General features: G+C 47.7%; 6 protein-coding genes across 7 annotated transcripts; 3 read left to right on the top strand and 3 right to left on the bottom strand.

The window, feature by feature from the left end:
- Positions 1-153: 153 nt before the first annotated feature.
- Positions 154-796, bottom strand: LOC122623200 (chromatin accessibility complex 16kD protein). Its single transcript, XM_043802208.1, has one exon. The coding sequence runs from the start codon at positions 724-726 to the stop codon at positions 331-333; it is 396 nt and encodes a 131-aa protein (XP_043658143.1). The 5' UTR covers positions 727-796; the 3' UTR covers positions 154-330.
- A 400-nt stretch (positions 797-1196) lies between these two features.
- Positions 1197-3323, top strand: LOC122624117 (LSM12 homolog A). Its single transcript, XM_043803559.1, has 5 exons — positions 1197-1882; positions 2179-2309; positions 2374-2490; positions 2550-2681; positions 3123-3323. Exons 1-5 carry the CDS (start codon positions 1738-1740, stop codon positions 3249-3251), a joined length of 654 nt encoding a protein of 217 aa, XP_043659494.1. The 5' UTR covers positions 1197-1737; the 3' UTR covers positions 3252-3323.
- Positions 3324-3627: 304 nt separating this feature from the next.
- Positions 3628-5317, top strand: LOC122623153 (pleiotropic regulator 1). The gene is made up of 2 exons (XM_043802131.1): positions 3628-3855; positions 3915-5317. Exons 1-2 carry the CDS (start codon positions 3743-3745, stop codon positions 5242-5244), a joined length of 1443 nt encoding a protein of 480 aa, XP_043658066.1. The 5' UTR covers positions 3628-3742; the 3' UTR covers positions 5245-5317.
- A 385-nt stretch (positions 5318-5702) lies between these two features.
- On the bottom strand, positions 5703-11953 carry LOC122623152 (ubiquitin carboxyl-terminal hydrolase 7). Of its 2 annotated transcripts, XR_006326381.1 has the most exons (5): positions 11275-11953; positions 9407-10879; positions 7905-9302; positions 6991-7805; positions 5703-6356 (listed from the first exon to the last, which is right to left on the bottom strand). XR_006326381.1 is itself a non-coding variant. In XM_043802130.1 (4 exons), exons 2-4 carry the CDS (start codon positions 10667-10669, stop codon positions 7056-7058), a joined length of 3411 nt encoding a protein of 1136 aa, XP_043658065.1. In that variant the 5' UTR covers positions 10670-10879; positions 11275-11953; the 3' UTR covers positions 5703-7055. The 2 variants fall into 2 exon arrangements, 1 of the variants encoding a protein (XP_043658065.1); XM_043802130.1 differs by having other exon boundaries at positions 5703-7805.
- Positions 11954-12282: 329 nt separating this feature from the next.
- LOC122623885 (probable cytochrome P450 311a1) lies at positions 12283-14102 on the bottom strand. Its single transcript, XM_043803254.1, has 4 exons — positions 13909-14102; positions 13467-13844; positions 13038-13387; positions 12283-12973 (listed from the first exon to the last, which is right to left on the bottom strand). Exons 1-4 carry the CDS (start codon positions 14057-14059, stop codon positions 12401-12403), a joined length of 1452 nt encoding a protein of 483 aa, XP_043659189.1. The 5' UTR covers positions 14060-14102; the 3' UTR covers positions 12283-12400.
- An 895-nt stretch (positions 14103-14997) lies between these two features.
- On the top strand, positions 14998-17887 carry LOC122624375 (probable cytochrome P450 318a1). The gene is made up of 7 exons (XM_043803884.1): positions 14998-15424; positions 15481-15672; positions 15738-15938; positions 16455-16524; positions 16582-16900; positions 16960-17476; positions 17555-17887. Exons 1-7 carry the CDS (start codon positions 15259-15261, stop codon positions 17737-17739), a joined length of 1650 nt encoding a protein of 549 aa, XP_043659819.1. The 5' UTR covers positions 14998-15258; the 3' UTR covers positions 17740-17887.
- The last annotated feature ends 2603 nt before the right edge of the window (positions 17888-20490 follow it).

Below are 20490 nucleotides of genomic sequence, written 5' to 3'. Positions count from 1 at the left end.
ATGGACTTGACCATCGATCTTACTCAATGGGACATCACAAATAGGTTAATTAGGTTTATACACGCTCGCTCTACTTCAATGTGGTGAACAAGCGTATCGGATTTTCAACAGCAATCTTATCAGACGCAGACAATCGGTAACCATCCGCGGATCTTATGGTCATTTGGAGGACGCAGTGCTCTTATGCTTCTTTATTAATCGGGGGTTCTATCAAAAATCGTTCACTTATCGTCTAGTCTAACATTGAAGATAATTGGGTGGCGGTAAAATCAGTCGGTGTTGGTGGAACATCCAGTCCATTTCCATGCGGAAATACATCTGCATGGCCGGCTATTCATCCGACTCAGATCCGGATTCGGACTCATCGTCGTCGTCGCTGCCGGCGGAGCGGTTAAGCCGTAGCATCTCCTTGAACTCGTGCACCCGGATCTTCTCCGGCACGATCTGCAGCAGAAACTCGAGATTCTTGCTCTTGTTGACCAGCTGGGAAAGATGCTCGTACTTGAGTGTTTCGCCCGGTTGCTGGCGGAATGCCTCCGTGTACGCCGCACCCGCCAAATGGCGAACGAATAGCTCCGTGCACTTGGTCATCAGGAAGAGCACCTCGTTGGTGATCAGGCCCGTGTCCATGGAGCTCTTCATGATCGTGCGCACACGGCTGAGGGGCAGAAAGGTCTCTGCGCTCGGTGGACGCTCCACGGGCGGCTGGGTCTTCGGTTCCACCATTATATTTAATTCCTTTTGATTTTTGGATTTCCGCTTGGCTTTTAGAGCTGGGCTTATAACTATCGATAGAGTCGATAGATCGGGTATATGCTTGAGTAGCGCCATGCCAATCTGCTATCGATAGTCAGGTCGAATATTTAATCAAATTTTTGAAAATATTTATATTTTTAACGTAAAAAAAGCCATAAACAAATATTATTAAAAAAAATAAGGCGATATGAGATGAATAGATTAGGAGCTTAATAATTCCTAAGAATACATAGAATGGCCAAAGCATTTGAGCAAACTTAGGCATACTTTCCAATATGCAATCAGCTTTGGTTTACCATTATATTTTCATATCATAATAAAATAAACTGCCATTTTGTTCTGCTTTCACATTAAATAAATTATTAATTGCGGTTGTTTTATTTCCAGCAACGTTGCCATACTTCACGAATCGATGTCTATCGAACCTATTGCTGCGCGGCATGTGCAACACTGCGTTTTCTGCTGCCCCCTTTTGGCTGTTGTTTCGTGTGTTGACCAATAAATTTTTCGCATATTTTTCCATCTTTTCAATTACCGAACCGCAATTGCCGCCAAATTATATTGTCGATAGCTAGCCGAGCGAAGAACCAATAAGTTTTTGGCCAAGTCACCCGAGGATCAGGAGCAACGAAAGCAGGAGCAGGATCTCGACCAGATCGCCAGGAAGCGACATTTCCATTGGAGCGGTTCAAGTGAAAGCGAGAGAGCTACACAGCAAGAGAGAGCGAGATAGACAGACGGAGCGAGTGCGAGCGAGCGAGAGAGCTAGTGAAATCCTTTCCAGAAAGGAATCCCAGGAATCAAGAAATCCATCCAGCTGCTCCCGCAAAATCACCAACTTCGTTTGAGCAACGTTGTTTCAGCAAGCGGCTTGAAAACAATCAGTATCCCACATTTAGATCTAAATCCAGATCCAGATCCATATCCACATAGCTTGTGGGTGCACTTTTCCAGTTGGCCAATCTCAACCAGCAATTAAAAATGGCCGCTGCCGCTGCGAGCGCAGTGAATGCAGTGAACGACTGCTTCAGCATTGGATCCACAGTCGTCTGCACGACCTGTTTCAACGAGGAGGTGGAGGGCGAGGTGCTGGCCTTTGATCACAACACAAAGATGCTTATCCTGAGTATCCTTTTGCAACATCAGTCACAAACAAGAACACAGATAAACCAACACACACACTTGCCCGCCAGGTGAAAGCGAACACTTTCACCGGCTTTACATAACATACAGGGATCTTTTGGATTGTCCAGCCTTGACTCAAGTTCACACTCATCTCAACTGATTGTATTTTTATATCACTTATCTCTTATCAATCGCGGTTGTTTACTGCTTGACAATTTGGTTCTCCGTACATCGTATATCTTTGCCCCTGTCTTTGCCCCTCTTCTTTGCTCTTTTCTTCCCTTTTCAACCATTTAGAATGCCGATCCAAGTCCACGGAGGAGCTGAGTGATATCTACGCGATGAACCTCTCGCTCTGCAGCAATGTGCAGGTGGTCAAGGAATGCAACGGCAACTTTGATGATCCGCAAAAGCTGAATCTGGAACAGGTAAGCATACTAGCTCTTCCTGAAATACTACATAATCCTTACACATTTATAACTTTTTAAACAGGTCAAAATGCGCCTGCGGAAAACAGTAGAGCGAAGACAGGACTACTTGAAGTCCAAGAATGCCGATGTCAGTCCAGAGGCACAGGAACTGTATAGAGCGATAGCCAAACAATACGGGGTAATGACCTCTCGTATGATTGAAGTCAACCATTTACCATTACTATTCATGTTTTGTAGTACAATGAAGTCTCCTGGCAAGGACTAAACATACAAATCCTAAATGAAGTCACCATCTCGCCGCCGTACCGAGTGGACAACGTGGTGTCCAGCTCGAACAACGAAACTTCATGCAACTACATCAAGCGCATCGTAAGCACAGACCAACCGCATCACTTTCAAACAAACTGTCATAGCTCACAAACAAGTTGCTAAACTCTTAGAAGCAGAGGACATAATCAGAATCATTTTACAGACTAGCAAAGCACCTGTATTTAAACCAAACTCAATGGGTTAAACAACAAGTCAATGTTGTTAAAACAGGCAGCAGCTTATATGATGTTCAGAACATTCTAGACTCGGTACTGTTTATAAATTTATTGCAAACCTTTATGTGGTTTAGGTTTTGATTAGAAAAGGGATTTGGAAACATTGATAAGCAGTGGCTACTACTTGTTTTTTATCATTCTAATATTGTATACAATTGCGTAAGGTTGCGGTCAAGGAAATATGTTTGTTTTATGACAGATTTGTGAAAGGTCGGCGGTGTCTTGCGGTCATAAGTGAATCAGCTATCTGTTTTCCAATCTCCAGATCAAACAGTTCTTCAACACGAGGCCATCGCCCGTCCCAGAAAGCGGCGCTACGGCCAGCACCTCGTCACCATCGGTGTCTCCCACGTCCTCATCTCTTGCATCTGGATCGCCGGTTCCCGCAAACTAATAATAAAAGAAAAAAAACAAACAAAACACAAAACAAAACAAAAAAACAGAAATGTGCTTCAAAAAAGGATAACCCGTTTGTATTTTAATTTATCAGTGGGCAGATAAAATACATTCTTTTTTTCGGGTTTCCAAAAACGATTCTGAAACAACTATCGGTTTTTTGATAGCTTTGAACTCTGAACCCATGCTTTCTAATTTTGGCTCAAAGCTGCATTAAGAAATATATATATAAAGAAATAATTTTCATTTTTGCACATTTGTTAATATAAAAAACCTTTTTTTTTTTAGATATTTCAAATTGAAATAAAATTTAGCTTGAAAATAGCTGGCCATGTAGCATAAACATTTGGCTATAAACCGGCTTTGGCTGACAGCACTGTCCGATAACCGATAGTCCGACTGTTGTGAGTGGCTTGTGGTCAGCTGCAAAAGCCGCGCCGCATTTTCAATATATTTTAGCGAATAAACAATAAATAACCGCTAATTGCCATGGAAGACGTGCAAAAGCACAGCGTGCACACGCTGATATTTCGCTCCCTAAAGCGCACCCACGATCTGTTCGTCTCCAACCAGGGAAATCTGCCGGAGATTGATGACCGTTTGTGAGTATACTGGAGTTTCTAACTTTCGCAGTGCTAATTTGTGTTGTTAACCGAAACAGAGAGAAGTTGCGACGTTCCATCAAGGCCAAGGATAGCTACGGCCTTGTCCTGGACAAGGCGGTAAAGATTGGCGAGGCCAGGAAGGCATCCGGAGCCCAGACGGCGGGCGACAAGCCACTGGCCATCACCGATGGCAGTGCGGCGGATTCGGCCAGCGGCGCCGGCAGTCTGGTTAAGTACAATGCCGGCGGCAGGCAAGCGGATAAGACAGCGCCCCTGGTGACCGGCACTCACACATCGTTGGTGCGCGCCTCCCTGGCGAACAGCAATGGGGATAAGAGCGCCAATGGCACCACCGCCAGCAATTTGCAATTGATACCCAAGAAGGCGCCCAGCATACCCAAACCCAAGTGGCACGCACCCTGGAAGCTGTCGCGCGTCATCTCCGGCCATTTGGGCTGGGTGCGCTGCATCGCCGTGGAGCCGGGCAACGAGTGGTTCGCCACCGGCGCTGGTGATCGTGTAATCAAGATCTGGGACCTGGCCAGCGGCAAACTGAAGCTATCGCTCACCGGTCATGTGAGCACTGTGCGCGGTGTGGCCGTCAGCTCGAAGCATCCGTATCTGTTTAGCTGCGGCGAGGATCGGCAGGTCAAGTGCTGGGATCTGGAGTACAACAAGGTCATACGACACTATCATGGCCACTTATCGGCTGTTTACTCCCTGGCCCTGCATCCCACCATCGATGTGCTGGCCACCTCCGGCCGTGACTCCACTGCCCGCATCTGGGACATGAGGACCAAGGCGAATGTGCACACACTGACGGGGCACACGAACACAGTGGCCAGTGTGGTGGCCCAGGCGACGAATCCGCAGATCATCACCGGCTCCCACGACTCCACGGTGCGTCTGTGGGATTTGGCCGCCGGCAAGAGCGTCTGCACGCTGACCAATCACAAGAAGTCCGTGCGCAGCATTGTGCTGCATCCATCGCTGTACATGTTCGCCTCCGCTTCGCCAGACAACATCAAGCAGTGGCGCTGTCCCGAGGGCAACTTTGTGCAGAACATCTCCGGCCACACGGCCATCGTCAACTGCATGGCGGCGAACAATGATGGCGTACTCGTCTCGGGCGGCGACAACGGCACCATGTTCTTCTGGGACTGGCGCACCGGCTACAACTTCCAGCGCTTCCAGGCGCCCGTCCAGCCGGGCTCCATGGACAGCGAGGCGGGCATATTCGCCATGTGCTTCGATCAGTCGGGCACCAGGCTTATCACCGCCGAGGCGGACAAAACGATCAAGGTGTACAAGGAGGATGACGAGGCCAGCGAGGAGTCGCATCCGGTTAACTGGCGGCCGGAGCTACTGAAACGCCGCAAATTCTAGAGTCCTAGTTTGTAAGCTACCATAGACTACGATTTCCCAAACGACTTCATTAAAAACTACATTTAAAACCGCGTTCGAATTGCAAATTCTATTCATGCCAACAGATCTGCGGCGTTGATTCCATCCAAGCTATTTTCCAATCAAGGATATCCATGGAAATGCAGGATAGTTGAACTTTTGCGAAAGTGGCCAAGTAGAAAGGAATCAGAAAGAACACTCAGTTGAATTCTTGGTATTTTATTGGGGTTTTGTTGGTTTTTCGTTTCTTTTTTGTTTTGTACACATAAATAAATTGAATTATTGGCTGCATAAATAATAATAGCATAGCAGTAGATTATTAAAATATTATTTGTTGTTGGCTCTTCTCATTTGATTGGGTTTTCTTTTTTATTTCGAATCGGATCCGGATTGCAGATCTCGAATCTTTCGCTATAGTTAACAAAGAAAAAGCACTAAACTGTGTATTATAGTAATTTATTAATTAATATTATGTTGTCTAGTCCTTTGCATACATTTTTTATCATTTCATGTTTAAAAATCACAAATAATTGTTTGAAACAAATCTTATATTTTTCATCTCCCACACACGCTGTCTCTCTCTTTCGATTTGCTGACCGAATGAATATATCTTATCATATCCACCGCCTCCATTTTCATCGTCATCGTCCTCGTTCTCGTCTTGTTTGGTGCAACTTGATGACTCTTTTTCTTTTGTTTTGTTTTGTTAATCGTTTGTTTCGTTTAAAGTTATACTTGTTACATAGTTGCCTTTAATTGTTTACAGCTCTTCCTCTCTCGCGTATTTATATATATATATATTTATATCTGTTTCTCTTGCTGGTTGCTTTTATTTAGTTTAGGTTCTTCCTATGCCTTCTATTAGTTTAAGGTTTTTCCTTTCCTTTTCTTCTCTTCTCTTCCTTTTCCTTTCCTTTCCTTTCCCTCATCTCTTCTCTCCTCCTTCGCCTCCTCTCTTTGTTACATATGTGTGTTTGCTTTTGTTTGTTTCCTCTATTGGTTTGTTTATACTTTTTAATGGGCAACTTGCAACGAACGCTTATTTACAATTAGACAAAAGTAACCGATTCGATCCGTTTCGAGTTCACTTCTGCCTGCGATTAAACAATTATCGATTAAGAATATTATAGCATAGAAAGTACACCCACGCACACACATACACACACACACACAAACGCGCACACACACGTTAATGCCTAAGCCTAAATTGAAGTTACTTTAGTCCAAGCAATAAGTCAGTAGAATTGTGGAGACTGGACTCGATGCGAAAGCTGATACTCTGGTCAGGATTGTTCGGCGGAAACGGAAATGGTAACTTGGTAACGTGGTAACGAGAGTAAACAGGCAGGAAGAAGGCGAAAGGAGGGAGCAAGTGTGCGTGGAGTGGCGTGGCCAGTGGCCAGTGGCTCTGCAATCGTTGCCATCGGCGGCCATCGGGACTAATAAATAACTAAAAATTACTTAGCTGTTAGTTTACAAACAATATATATGTATAAAAATAAAAGGGGTAAGTTCCGCGCGTGTGTTTCTTTGTTTGTGTGTGTGTGTGTGCATGTGTGTGTGTATGGTGTGGTGTGTATGAATTGGTTCCAAGAAACAGGCTCATTGTTTGGAATTTTAAAGAACAATAGACATTATTAGCCAAGCAACAAGTGCAGCCGTCCCTTGCCCGCAATCCAATACACATCCAACATGAATCCGTTAATCCGCAAAACTTGCTCCGCCTACTTCATCCAGTGTACAGCTTAAAAAGCCAGCTATGTTCTGTTTGTGTCCCCGCTCCAAGAAACGCCCTAGTTGTAGATCTTGATGGCCTTCTCGGAAAAGTTAAGCGAGCTGCGCTTGCGCGACTTGTTGATGTGATCCAAACCAAAGAAGGGCAACTGGCCGCTGGTCCACGAGCGGTACACCTCCAGGTCGACGGGCGTATTGTCGTTCACATCCGAATTGTGGCCCATGGAGATCACGGAGAATTTGTAGTTTTCCCACTCCTTGTCCGGCACATTCAGACGCCGCTGAATGCGCTGCTTTAGCGCACCATACGGCTCGCCGTGGCGCGCCTTGGCTAGGAAGGGTACGCCGAACGAGTTGTACAGCTCCTTGCTGAAGTGGGCCACTGGGATGAGGAACTCGTTCTCCGCCAGCTGCATCTCCTCCGCCGGCACCTCCTCGATGCGATAAGTCTTTTGAGCGCCCTGTGTGGTCGTGATGGACTCGTTGGTCTTTAGCAGCGTATCCAGCGGTATATCATCCTTGCATATCGCCACGATTTTATGATTGCTAACTTTCATCAGGCGCAACTTGCGACGACTGTTCTCCGCAAATGTGATTTTCTTGGCCGCCTCCTCCAGCAGTCCCTTCACCGTATCGTTCTTGTTGGGGTACAGCACCAGTTCCTTCTCGTCCTTGAGGTCGCTGCTCACCCAGACGCATTTGAACTGCTTCTTGTTGTCCAGCTCATGGATGCTGAGCGACAGGCGCTGGTAGAAGATACGCTTGGGCGTGCTCTGTTTGGTGTAGGACACCAGATCTTTGATGGTGCCCTGCAAGAAAAACGGTGAAAACGTTATGCTGAGTAATGTGAACAGGCCCAACGACGAATGCAATAGACAACTCAAAGCCAATTACAAGTCTATAGCTACCTTAAATGTGTAGGGCACTGCATTGCCCGCCGTTTCCTTGTAGTTGTTGATGCACATAAAGAACTGCAGCTTCTGTGGATCGGTATTCAAGCGCTCGGCCACCGCATTGGTGAGTTGATCGTAGTTGTAGCGACTGGACAGTTCCAGCGTAAAGTCCGGCTCATTGGGGTTACATTTGTCGCTGAAGATGATCTCCATGCGATAGACGAGATCAAGGAAGTAGTCCTGCACCGTTGGCAGGTCGAGTTTGGCGTCGACGTTTTCACGTTCGAAGATTAGGATGTGGCCTTGCAGGTGGTCCTGCGGTATGAACAGCACACTCTCAATGGGCTCGTTCAGATTGACCAGCTTCTTGTCGGCGTAATCATCGAAGATGGTCAGCTCGGTGTCCGCTTCGAAGCCCAGTTTCCGATTAACCTCCGGCACCAGATCAATGAGGCGGCGGGTGTGCGGCTGCTGGGTACATCCAATGTAGTTCAGGCGCTTGTTACGCGCATCATAGTACTTGAGGAACAGCAGGACTTCGGTCTTGGGATTAAAGGACGGCAGGGGGCCAGAAACATCCGGCCAGGCTAGCTCCAGCCAGATGACCCACGGTTTCTGTGACGTCGGTATCTGCTCGATGGCGCGTGACGCCTCCGCCACGAAATCAAAATGCAAAAACTTTTGCGTCTGTGCGGTGCACATGTTCCACATTCGCATGCGTTCGCGCGACACTCCGAAACCCTTGACAAACATGTCCACCAGCTCGTCGACAGTCTGATTTTGCTTGATGCGGAAGATGCGCGGATGGGCTTTCTCCAGATCGAAGAGACGACGCTTGTGCTGGTCCTCGAAGTACTCCTCGAGGATCACGTGCACGGACACATAAAGGTTGGCCTCGCTGCGCTCCTTGCGTCGCGCCATTTCGATGCGCTTCTCCAGGTCGAGGCGCTCCACCAGGTCGCTTGAGATCTCGTTCTCTGGTATGTCGCCGAGGACGCGCTCCAACTCCGATTGGCGGATGTAGACCAGCATATAGGCATTGCTGCACTTGGCATGGAACGAGATCTCGTCGTCCATACCGCCGTAGTTCTGTTCGATCGCCTCCTGCTTGCGGCAACTGGAGACCACATCGTCGTCGAACTTAAACCAACGTCCGTCAGCCTTTGGATTAATGAAGACCACATAGTGCCCGCCATGGTTATCGCCAGAGTGCACCAGCACGGCGTGCAGAACGTAATCCGCCGAGGTCTTCTCGCCCTCGGCCAGGTAGCGATCGAGATTGATCTGTTCGTAGAACTCAAAGCGATCGTTGTACTTAATCGAGCTGTCCGTGACGGGATCGTATTGGAAGCGCATCAGGTGCAGATGCAAAACGGGTGGGAATGAAGTGAAGATGACGCCCTTGCTGGCTTCCTAAATCCAGAAGATAATATTTTAATTAATAAAACGTAAACATCATTGGTGAGTTCGATAGAGAACTATTCAAGTTCATAAATCCCAACGGAATCACGACTCACCTGCAAGCCATGCACACCAGCATCGTATTTGTTGTCACCCTCCAGCGTCTCGGGGGCTACGTAATCCTGGAAGGACTCGTAGATGTTCTTCTTATCCTTGATGTTCAGCTGGATGTCGTAGAACGTCTCGTAGCGTGTGCTGTTGTAGTCAACGTTCTTGCATTTAATGTACGAAGACATTTTGCCCTCGAACAGACCCGGTATGGTGCCCTCCAGTGTGGTGCCCTTCATCTTTGACTCGAGCTTGTCGAGCAGCACGCGAAGGAACTCCTGGACATCGTGCTGCATGAACGAATCGAGCGTCTCCCAGCCAAAGGACTTGGTTAGCTTCTTGGTGCCCACGGGACGGTCACCAAACTGCAGTTCATGGAACACACGCTGCAGCGATAGTCCAACTGATTTGGTGCTATCGTCAGCCTCTGTGGGTATGCGATACACAGACAGTCTTAGGGAATTGGTGAAGTACAATGTCTGCAGCAGCGAGTTCATATAGCAGGTGGCGCCCTGATTTTTGAGGCCCACATAGCCTGTGTGCTTCTTCGAGTCCCACAAAACGCCATGCGGTGCATCCGCAATTACGTGCACCTCCAGGGTGATGCTGTTGTTGTGCACATAGCTTTTGTCGGAATCCTGCAGCTCCTGCCAAGTGATGAAGTTCGAGTAGCCATAGTCGTTCTCCTTGGAGTAGAACAAATGCTTAATACGAGCACGGCTGAATGGCTGTGCATCCGGCTTGTGGCACTTCAAACGCAGCTCGGCAATGGCATTGCATGACCAGGTGGGCGAATCATTCTCACCATTGCACTGCAGGAAGAAGCCCAGCGCACGATCATTGGGTATGACCATAATTCTCCATGGCAACATGCGGACATACACTGGCGGCGACAGTCTCTGCGATTTCAATTGAACCACATTCTCGACGGTAAAGGAGAATGTGGTCTCCGAGCGGAACTGATCCTCCTTGGACTCATCGTCAATGCCCATGGCCTCGGCGTCGCCGAACGAAGTGGAGCTGCTATCCGCCAATAGTTGCTGTGGCGGCACATTGCCGTTCTCGCTGGGCAACTGGGTTACAGCGCCAACGGCGTGCAATTGTGGCTGGATAAGATTTTTGAATTTGGGCAATTGAGGCGGCGAATTCTGCTGCTGTTGCGGAGTCTGTTGTTGTTGTTGCTGCTGCTGGAGGTCACTGGTGAGGATCTCGACCTCTTGGGTGTCCTGGGTGTCCATTGCTTCAATAGACTGATCTGTTTCAATTTCCATTTTAGTCGGCACTTGAATGGTGCTGAATTGGGGCGGCTCCTCCGCGAAGGATCGGTACTGATGGTATGGTATGGTATGGATTTCTCTGTAGGATCGGGACTCACTGGATGTGCTTTTTTACTTGGACAACTGCTGCCGCTATGCGGCTTTTCCGCTTTTTTAGCTTTTCTGTTTTTTTCTGGCTTCAAATTTCCTCACTGAATATCAGTACTGTAATAAACAAATGTCAAATTACAAATATGTACGCACATGATAGGAAAAACATACGCATGCTATAAGCACACATGTATAAATATTGTACAATGACTGGATGAAAAGTGGTACATACGTACTTACAGTCGTATGCATGTACCACCATAGATATGTACATAAATACACATGTACGTATATTTTGTTTTATGCAATTTGTTGCGGCCAGCGGCTGAGGAAGAAGAAGCAGCGCCAGCAGCAGCACCAGAATCAGCTTTAAATGCGTCGCCGCTTCAGCGTCTTCTTCTTATGCCCCGCACACGCACAAGCATGCACTTATTTTGCGTACATTCGTACGTACATACATCCGCCGATGTACATAGGTACGTACATATGCATGTATGTATGGAGCTTACCTTGCTTGTTCGCTGCTCGCTGTCAATAAATATAAATAAATATATATATTTGCGGGCCGCTCGCTTTCCGATTTTGCCGTATTCGAATACAAAAAACAAAAAAAAAAACTAAAACGAGAAGAGTGGGTGGCGCTGGGCGGAGGATATTTTTGTGGGCGGGCGGCAAGGTTGATCTCACGCACGCACGCTGGATATTCGGAATATTAGCAATCGAATCGGCGATGTAACAGAGCGTAGCGTAGCGAACCGAAACTTTGGCAAAATGTAAAGATTCTTTGCGTATTTTTCGCCGTATGCGTGTGCTTGCTTGCTTTCTTTCCAACAATACAATAATTTACAAATACACTTCAATTTATGGCATTTGTATGGGTGTGTGCGTTTTTCCGTATGCCTTTACGCTGTCGGTCTCTCTGAGTGTGTGTGTGTGGTGTATGTTTGCTTTAGTGTGTGTGCTGCACGTCGCTGTTCACCTCCGTCGCACGGTTCTTTTCTTTTTTGGGCTCGAGCAGCGGAGAGCACGTTATGCCGAACAGACAGGTGCTGTCTTAAATCTTGAATTGTTGAAATTTAAAAACAAACAGTTCCGAAGTATTTCACACGGCACTGCATCGCATCGTTAAGGTATCAATTAATATTTTCGCACACACACATACACATGCAGCGCGCAGCTCGTGCAGCTGTCAAAAACGAAACGATAACGGCAGCACATGTTATCGGCGCCAGCAACGCTGCGTGCTGCTCACCTCAGTATCGATAGTAACCAGGGCGGAAGGAAGTGGCCAGATGTAGCTAGATTCTAGCTATTATATTGACAAACTCTTTTAATTTGAAAATAATAAATATTTTTTTTATAACATAATGCATAGTATATACATACAAATAAAAAAAAACATTTTATTTATAACGTCGATTTATTTTGTTCCCCAAACGATTTGCGCTTTAATACATTTTAGCTTTTTTCGAAGTTGGTTTTTGAAAAACTGCATTTAATTCTGAAAAATATTCATGTATTCTCATATATCTTTTATTTATAACTTTTGGCATGCTTTTCTACAGTGAATTTCATTTTTATCTAAACATATTGCGCTATTTAACTAGAATTGACATTTTAAAACCGCTTTTCTTTCTATCGTTTCGAAAATGACACATATATGCCCTGCTGCGCCTTCAGTACCATCTGGGCCTGCAGCTTGAGAGGCGCCTGCTCCTGGCCCAGTTTCAGATCGAATGCCATGACGAGGCGGGCGGTGAGCAGCTTCATCAGGAGCAGGGAATACCGCCTGCCGATGCAGACGTGTGGTCCGCCGGAGAAGGGTATATAGCTGAAGGCGGGTGGGGCGAAAGCGCCATCCTCCTGCAACCATCGCTCCGGCTTGAAGGCATACGGATCCGGATAGTATTCCTTGTCGTGCGCCAATCCGTACATGTTTATCCACAGCGTGACGCCGGCGCAGTAGGTTCGTCCTCCAATCTCGGTGGATTGCGTCGTCTGGCGTCCAGTGGTGGGCACAATGGTATAGAGACGCAGCACCTCCTTGATCAGGGCCTCCAGATAGGGCAGCCCATTGAGGGCGTCCAGGTCGGTGAATTCATCCAACGCCACATCCTGCAGCTCCTTTCGTAGACGGCATTGCGTTTCGGGATACTTGGCCAGAGCATAGAGCACAAACGACATGGCCGCCGTGGTGGTATCCACTCCCTAAAAAACATTAATAATACTATTTAATTGTTAGGGCAAAGATCATAGTTTGAGGAGAACCTACCGCAAACACAAAGGTGTTGATCTCATCGCGAATTTCCTTCCGACTCAGGGAACGATCCTCGAATCTGGCCAACAGCAGCGTGTCCAGGAGATTGTGGGATCTGCCCGCGGTTTCCTCCCTAGCCACCAGCTCCTGGGCGCGCTTCTCGATCACCGACTCCATCAGCGTGTGGATCACCTGGAGCTGCGCGTTGAGATCGCGCCAGAGTTGGGTGCGTTGAAAGATCCAGTCGGACGAGAGGAGCGGATTGATCATGCGCTTGAACAGGAGCTTACTGCTCAGATGGAATGCATTGACGATGGGCGAGTGCTCCACGGACTGGGTGTCCAATTGGGCGCCCATGGAGGTGTCTGAAATCGATCAGGTAAATGTTATGGTAACGAAAGTAACAAGTTACTTATATCAAATGATCTACGTTTTCCAGCTCACCCACAATGGCGTCGAGGAGGCAGGCGAAGAGCGGATCAGTGACCTCCAGGAACTCGCCACCGGTGGCCGCCAGTCGCCTGACCAAGCGCTCCACATGCCCACCAATCGCCGGAGCAAAGCTACGCAGCACTTGGGGCTGAAAGGCGGGCGTTAGGAGGCGACGCTGCCGTGTCCAATGGCCACCATGGCTGATCAGCAGACCGTTGCCGATGAGCGGCTCCAGCTGGAGGAAGGTGTCCGCCTTGCGGAGCGTGGGATCATGGAGCGCCTGTCGCGTCTCCTCTGCCGTATGGAGGAATACCCAGAGCTGGGGACCCAACCACAGGCGGTAGGTGGCACCGAAGCGATCACGCAGCTCTGTGAAAACGAGAAAGATGACTGGATGAAAGATGGTTGTTCAGCAACCATCGGCTATTCCCGAGCCAACTGCATCGTCACCCACATTCCGGCCTCAGTTTGCCCACCATCTGAGCATTGCCCAGGAGTGGAAACGCCCACGGACCCGGCAGACTGGTGCCCAGTCGCAGCAGTGCCCACTTCCGCACCAGAATCCAGATGCCCAGGGTGATCAGTAGCAGTGGCCACAGCGCCATGTCGCCCACTAAGTCGGCAGTTGTGCGTTCTCCTCAAGCGTTTCGATCGCACTGAATTGTTAGCTAAATGAAACCTGATTGGCAGCTAATCTTCACTGGCGGATTAACCCTAATTAAAAGTAGTTACTTTCATTTGCATTCTTAACTATAATACAATTTTATGCCTACTTAATGGCATTACTTTTAGAAATAAAAAAACAAACAAAAATATAGTCAAAGGTAGCACATAATTTAGAAATGTTCTAAATGATTCCCTTATGACTTGAACGGTAATGGGGCTTTGTAGGGTTAAGAGCTCGCTCCACTAACAGATCATCGAACTGTTAACAGTTAACAGCGGCCCAGATTAGATTATCGGATTTCCTTCAGACGATTGTGCATATACATTTGTATTCAAACATATATATAAATATGCACTTGGGTTATTGTGCCGCCTTTGCTGGCTTTTGCCATCGATCAAAGGGGAATATCTAATCTGCGCCTGGAGAGATTGACAAAAGTGCACTTCTGCAGCTTGAACTTTGACCTGGCCAATTTAGATGCAATGTCGTTCGATTTGCCTTTTATCGATTTGAAAAAACAAGCAAAGTATTAATGATCCAATTGAAGTAGATTATAAGAGTATCTTGCTATTAAGCCTGAAATATTTTATATTTTTATAGCTTATTTATGCCAATGCGGGTAAAGCAGCCTAAGAGTATGCAACAGAATAGTTACTGCCTACTTTTGGCCACCTTTGAGAGTTCCTAAAAGCCAACTGAATCGCATGGCACCTCCTTTTAGCAAAATCTTATTTGATTACTATCATCGCTGGTGACCCAAAATGCTGCCCACTGTCCGCCGGGCAATTAAGAAAGCCATTTCAGTCACAAGCCAGCGGGTGTTGCCAATAATACTGTGTGTAGCACATTTCGGCAGTTGCCAGCCGTTGGCCCAACCGAACGGTTCGCCCAGCCTCGTTTTGGCCGCCTCCATTGTAGCCACCTCCATTGTAGCCAGCGAATCACCAAGCCACCGGATCACCAAGCCACCGAACCACTGAGCCATTAAGCCACCGAAACCATTGAGCCACTGAAACCACGTAGATTGCAAAGTGTGCTGCCTACAAAGCACCGCATTAGGCCGTAAAAAGCGTACTACCGCTGGCTGTGGTGTTAGTGTTAGTGATAGTGGTAGTGGTGGTGATAGCGACACTAGCGATGCACCTGAACGTGGCCCTGTGGGCGTGCGGCGCCCTTCTGGCGGTGCTCCTCACCTGGCAGCAGCGCAAGTGCTGGCGGCTCATCTGGCAGCTGAACGGATGGCGCGGCGTCGTCCAGCAGCCAGTGCTATGGTTCCTCCTCTGCATCAATCTGCATCCAAACAGTTGAGTTTTACCTTTAGTATTGTATTGTATCCAATTGATAATAACCATTTTGCAGGCATTCTGGAGAAGGTATCCCAGTATCGTGTGTACTTCCAGCGCCCGTTGGCCGTACTCGTGGGCACGCGGGTCCTGCTCTACATCGACGATCCCGCCGGCATGGAGTGCGTCCTCAATGCGCCCGAGTGTCTGGACAAGACCTTTCTGCAGGACGGCTTCTTCGTGCGTCGCGGTTTGCTGCATGCCAGAGGTAAATATCGAAAGGATTTATTAAGATACGATGCATAAAACTACAATTCTTGTGTGTGATTAAAGGGCAAAAATGGAAATTGCGTAGAAAGCAGCTGAATCCCGCCTTCAGTCACAATATTGTGGCCAGTTTCTTCGACGTCTTCAACTCGGTGGGCAACCAGATAATCGAGCAGTTTCTATCGCAGCCCCATCTGCATGGACAGGCAGTCAAGTTTACGGATGCCGAGGATCTGCTCAGTCGAGCCGTGCTGGAGGTATCCTGCTGTGAGTATAAGCCATTAATACTATACTGATTACTAAGATATATGGCTTAATGTGAAAGTAATGTACAGTAATCGAAATGCCAGCAATTGCAGCTAACCTCCAACTTGGAGATTTCGTTGCGGAATTCACAAACAACAAACAAATAACTAATTGCACTCACTTCCCTTCGAGGGGCGACACGTGCCCCCCGTTTCCATGCGCCTCACGTAGCCGGAATCCCGCCGCCCCATCGTTCCAATATCCAATATCCAATATCAAATATGCAATATCAAATATCCAATGTGAATGTGCTCATATAGCAAGTATATAGTCGCCACACGAAAAGTCATCAAAATATTTATATTTACATGCAATTATGAGTGCTTGTTTGATTGAGTCAATAAGTATTTGCACTCAAAGCTTTTGACTACCAAGCCACTTATAAGGTTATAAAACACCTTGATATATGGGAATTTTCATAAATTAGTATATATAGTTTGATTTTGTATAATACTGAATCGATTCACTCTCTTGCAGTGACTATTATGGGCACCCCAACCAACTTCACGCAATTGGATGACGCGCACATTGCCCACAGTTACAAGCGGTGAGTGCAGATTTCATCTAGCCTTACATTACTGAACTCCATCCCAATCCCAACCAGCCTTTTGGAGATCTCAGCCGTGCGGGTGGTGAAGCCATGGCTGCAAATACGCCTCTTGCACCGCCTGCTGGCCCCGGAACTGTACGAGGAGTCCAGAAAGTGCGCCAAATTGCTGGAGGACTTCGTCGGCGGTATCGTGAGGACGAAGCATCGCAACTGGCGGCTCAGGGACGCCGTTGGTGGTGAGAAGTCTGGCGAGGATTCGTCGTCTTGCGGCTGGCAGAGGCGCATCTTCATCGAGCAGATCTTTCAACTGGCCGCCAATGGCGAGATGACGCTCGAGGAGATCATGGACGAAGCTCAGTCCATGGTCCTGGTGGTATGTGCCCAGCATGCGTTTTCATATTCCACTATACCAGTATGTATCATCATTTGCAGTCCTTCGAGACGGTGTCCAATAGCATAATGCTGGCCCTGCTCTGCTTGGCCACCAACAAGGGCGACTGCCAGCGTCGCTTGCTGGCGGAGATCAGAGCCCTGGTGCCACCGGATGGCACCGGGCAGGTGGCGGTCAGCTTGGAGCAGCTGCAGCAGCTGCGCTATCTGGACGCCTTTGTCAGCGAATCACTGCGCCTCCTGGCCACCGTGCCGATGAACCTGCGCCACGTCAGTCGCGACTTTCAACTGGCGGGCCGGCAGCGGGAGACGATTGTGCCCCAAAACAGCATCGTGGTGCTGGACACCTTCAACATGCAACGCGACGAGCGCTGGTGGGGCGCCACCGCCAAGCAGTTCGATCCGCAGCGGTTTCTCGACCAGCAGCCGGAGCCAAGTAATCCGGGATCGGGATCGGGATCGGGATCGGGTTCGGGATTGGGGGAACCGAGGAGGCAGCGCGATCGGCGACACTCCTACAGCTTCCTGCCCTTCTCCAATGGACTGCGATCGTGTATCGGTGAGTTGAAAGCAGCATCACGACTAGCAGATACCCCTTGGTGAGATATGGTGATATCCACATCCATGTCTTTTCCAGGTCGCCGCTATGGACTTTTCATCATGAAGGTGTTCCTGGTGAAGTTGGTCTCAAACTTTGATTTCCAGAGCGATTTCGAGCTGGAGAAGCTGCAGTTTGTCGAAAACATATCGCTAAAGTTCAAAAACGCCGACGACATCTTGCTGACCATCCAGCCACATAACCAGTCCCAGGAGTCCACTTAAGATCATTGGTTTTCCCTTTTCCAAGTAATATATGTAATTTTACTTCTTTTTTTTCACTTCATGTATGTAATTAGTTATGTACAATGTCATGTACCAGTTAAGATTTAAATGTATCTTACGCAGTCTCAATAAATATCCTTTTTTTTTACGCAGTCTCAATAAATACCCTTATTTGTATAGCAAGATGAAATATCCTACTAATATTTTCCCAACAATTTGAAATTTTGCGAAGAGCTTTTGAAAATTGTTGGCTAGAAAGCTTATTTTTGTTTTGCAACCATTGAAGCTTGAGCAACAGGTGGCGCAAGCTGGAGATGTTAAGAAATGAATATCTACATATATTTGATATATGATATACTATTATATTATTTTGAAAACATTTTCGGTACGAATATAAACATTTTGGCAAAAGGTAGATCCACCAGCAAGCCCAACAGGACAATGCAACAAGGATAATTTGTTTTCAACAAAAGATCAAAGGCGCCCTTTGACTCTGTGACCTGAAGTGGAAAATGGGTGTGAACCTGAAACTGAAACTGGGATGCACTGCATCTGTCATGGGCTGCGACAAATGTCGGGCGGTTGCCGAGCACACGCGACTGCTAATGTGGCAGGACATGGCGCGGGGACTTGCGACTTGCAGCATGGAGGACACCGCCGTATGATAATATGCCACAACTGTCAGCAATATTTCCGCTCTGCTCCACTCCGTCGCCGGGTTTTCCGCCAGATTTGCCCGTCACCTTTGCATGTAGTATGGTAGTACTAGCAACGCCAGCTTCTTCAGTGCCTTTAGTAACTTCGGTGCCGGGCACATTCACATATCATTGTCAGGAGTCCTCGAGTCCTTTTGACTTGTCTGAAGAGTGGAGTCCAAAGGGCGTCCAAAATGCTGGCATCGCCTCAGCAGCTAAACGACAACAGCAGCAACAGCAGCAGCAGCAGCAGCAGCAGTAGCAACAGCAGCAACATCAACGGCAGTCAGCCAAGTGGCATCATTATAACTTGGTCTACACTGCGCGAAATCCGACATGGTTCTCACTCATCCCAGTGGGAGGCGAAGGAGGCATCTTGTTATTTCCCAAATCATTCAGACAAGTGCTTTCACGACTTCTGTGGTAGCCCAGGGTACTTCGGATCCGAAACTACAAAGCAAAAAACCAGAAATCTATGCATTAGTATATCAGTTTCTATGCATTAATGGTCTTTAGAAGGTTTTAACATAAAAGCAATAACTAAATTCGCTTGAAAAGTTAAAGTCTGTTATGAAGATGATGCAAACGTAGAGGGTATGTGCCAGTTGAGTTCGCCTGCTCTTTTGGGCTGAAAGTTTTTTGGCTTGGGAGAGGAACTTCCCTTTTCGCCGGGCAAAGGACGCCGTCAACGAAGTCATTAGGTGAAGGGGGTGGTGGGGGGCGTGGGCGGTGGGATGGCCATGTCCTTGTAGTTGCTTTTGCTTTTGCGACTGCTGCTGCTACTGCCTGCTATCGCTGCTGGCATTAACTTGACACTTTCCCCATTGCCGTGAGTGGAATGCATTCGGTGTGTGTCCGTGTCCCTTGTCCTTTGTGTTCCTCGCGTCCCTCGTGTCCCTCGTCCTTGCGCCATCGAGGATGTGTGCGAAAATTTATAACTGGGAAAAGGCACTTGAAACACATTCGCATGGAAATTTCCACCCCATCCACACTCACACACACATATTTGCTTTGATTGATGTGCCGGCGCACGAAATCGCCACGGATAAAATATGGTTGCTCCACTCTAAAACGGAGTCTTAATTATTTGCCAAAGCATCCGGAAATGCCCGTAATTCCAACTGTCTGCAGTGGTCAAGCTAGAAGAAGAGTTATGTCCGAACCCAATGGGGTTTTCCGCATCCTGCGATTAGTCCAGCGACGTGAATTCAATGCTTCATTTTGGGTGAGTAAGTTATTTGTATTCTTAAGCTGGAAAGTAGTCGACTTTTTGCATAAAAGTTGAAACTAGATAGATGTGGTTTTTGTTTATGCAATTATGCATTTTGTTTGACTCGGAATTGGTTTTGAAATAAAGCCTGTATGATGGACGTTTTATGGCTGATCAGATGATCAGTGTTTTTTTTATGCTTTTGGCCTATTGCAAGGACTTGGCGGTCCACTCGAAACAGGGTTCCTAAAATGCAAATCGTGCTGAATTGCATTTTTCAGCAAAATGCTTGGGGAACCAAAACGGCGAGTTGCAGCCACTGGACTCTTGCTCTGTGCGAGGCGTTGATAAATGTGCCGAGTAGCGAAGCAGCAGGAGGATGTGCAGCAGGAGGATGTGCAGCAGGAGGATGTGTTGGTGTGGACATGGTGGCCAGAGGACCATGGCCAGTGTCACTGCCACTGATGCCGTTAAGTGCGACAGAAATCCACTGAGCCGCATAAAAACGAAAGCGTGAAAATGCCAGCGGCCTGCTAATAGAGGAGTCAGCCGTTCCAGTTGCACCACCAACAACCAACCGATGCCATGGGAGCCACCAGGAGCCACCAGGAGCGACCAGGAGCGACCAGGAGCCACCAGCAGCCACCATACACACACTCACATCGGTTGGAGGCTGCATTCCAGTGTGGCCGGCATTTTTGGATCATTTTTCTTAGTTTTTGTTGGTCCTTTGGTTTCTTCGGTGGCAACGTTGTTGACAATTTGTCGACGTGTCAAAAGAGTCAACGTGAATGTGACAAGTGACGCTGACGAGACAGGCGCCTACCCATCTCCACCAGCCATCGA

This window comes from Drosophila teissieri, chromosome X (genome assembly GCF_016746235.2).
Source record: "Drosophila teissieri strain GT53w chromosome X, Prin_Dtei_1.1, whole genome shotgun sequence".
In the NCBI taxonomy this organism is placed as follows: Eukaryota; Metazoa; Arthropoda; class Insecta; order Diptera; family Drosophilidae; genus Drosophila; species Drosophila teissieri.
The sequence above is the reverse complement of the archived record's forward strand: the minus strand, read 5'-3'. Positions and strand labels throughout refer to the sequence as shown.

What these genes read in the sequence shown, in the direction of transcription:
- LOC122623200 (XM_043802208.1), bottom strand. Translation starts at nt 726, where the DNA reads ATGGTGGAACCGAAGACCCAGCCGCCCGTGGAGCGTCCACCGAGCGCA.
- LOC122623152 (XM_043802130.1), bottom strand. Translation starts at nt 10,669, where the DNA reads ATGGAAATTGAAACAGATCAGTCTATTGAAGCAATGGACACCCAGGAC. An exon ending in CTGGTGTGCATGGCTTGCAG is followed by an intron (nt 9,303 to 9,406) that starts GTGAGTCGTGAT and finishes TTCTGGATTTAG; the next exon opens with GAAGCCAGCAAGGGCGTCAT. An exon ending in CAGTGCCCTACACATTTAAG is followed by an intron (nt 7,806 to 7,904) that starts GTAGCTATAGAC and finishes TTTTTCTTGCAG; the next exon opens with GGCACCATCAAAGATCTGGT.
- LOC122623153 (XM_043802131.1), top strand. Translation starts at nt 3,743, where the DNA reads ATGGAAGACGTGCAAAAGCACAGCGTGCACACGCTGATATTTCGCTCC. An exon ending in CCGGAGATTGATGACCGTTT is followed by an intron (nt 3,856 to 3,914) that starts GTGAGTATACTG and finishes TAACCGAAACAG; the next exon opens with AGAGAAGTTGCGACGTTCCA.
- LOC122624117 (XM_043803559.1), top strand. Translation starts at nt 1,738, where the DNA reads ATGGCCGCTGCCGCTGCGAGCGCAGTGAATGCAGTGAACGACTGCTTC. An exon ending in CACAAAGATGCTTATCCTGA is followed by an intron (nt 1,883 to 2,178) that starts GTATCCTTTTGC and finishes TCAACCATTTAG; the next exon opens with AATGCCGATCCAAGTCCACG. An exon ending in GCAACTACATCAAGCGCATC is followed by an intron (nt 2,682 to 3,122) that starts GTAAGCACAGAC and finishes TCCAATCTCCAG; the next exon opens with ATCAAACAGTTCTTCAACAC.
- LOC122624375 (XM_043803884.1), top strand. Translation starts at nt 15,259, where the DNA reads ATGCACCTGAACGTGGCCCTGTGGGCGTGCGGCGCCCTTCTGGCGGTG. An exon ending in CGTGCTGGAGGTATCCTGCT is followed by an intron (nt 15,939 to 16,454) that starts GTGAGTATAAGC and finishes ACTCTCTTGCAG; the next exon opens with TGACTATTATGGGCACCCCA. An exon ending in CTCAGTCCATGGTCCTGGTG is followed by an intron (nt 16,901 to 16,959) that starts GTATGTGCCCAG and finishes CATCATTTGCAG; the next exon opens with TCCTTCGAGACGGTGTCCAA.
- LOC122623885 (XM_043803254.1), bottom strand. Translation starts at nt 14,059, where the DNA reads ATGGCGCTGTGGCCACTGCTACTGATCACCCTGGGCATCTGGATTCTG. An exon ending in GGGCAAACTGAGGCCGGAAT is followed by an intron (nt 13,845 to 13,908) that starts GTGGGTGACGAT and finishes TCTTTCATCCAG; the next exon opens with TCATCTTTCTCGTTTTCACA. An exon ending in TCAACACCTTTGTGTTTGCG is followed by an intron (nt 12,974 to 13,037) that starts GTAGGTTCTCCT and finishes AATGTTTTTTAG; the next exon opens with GGAGTGGATACCACCACGGC.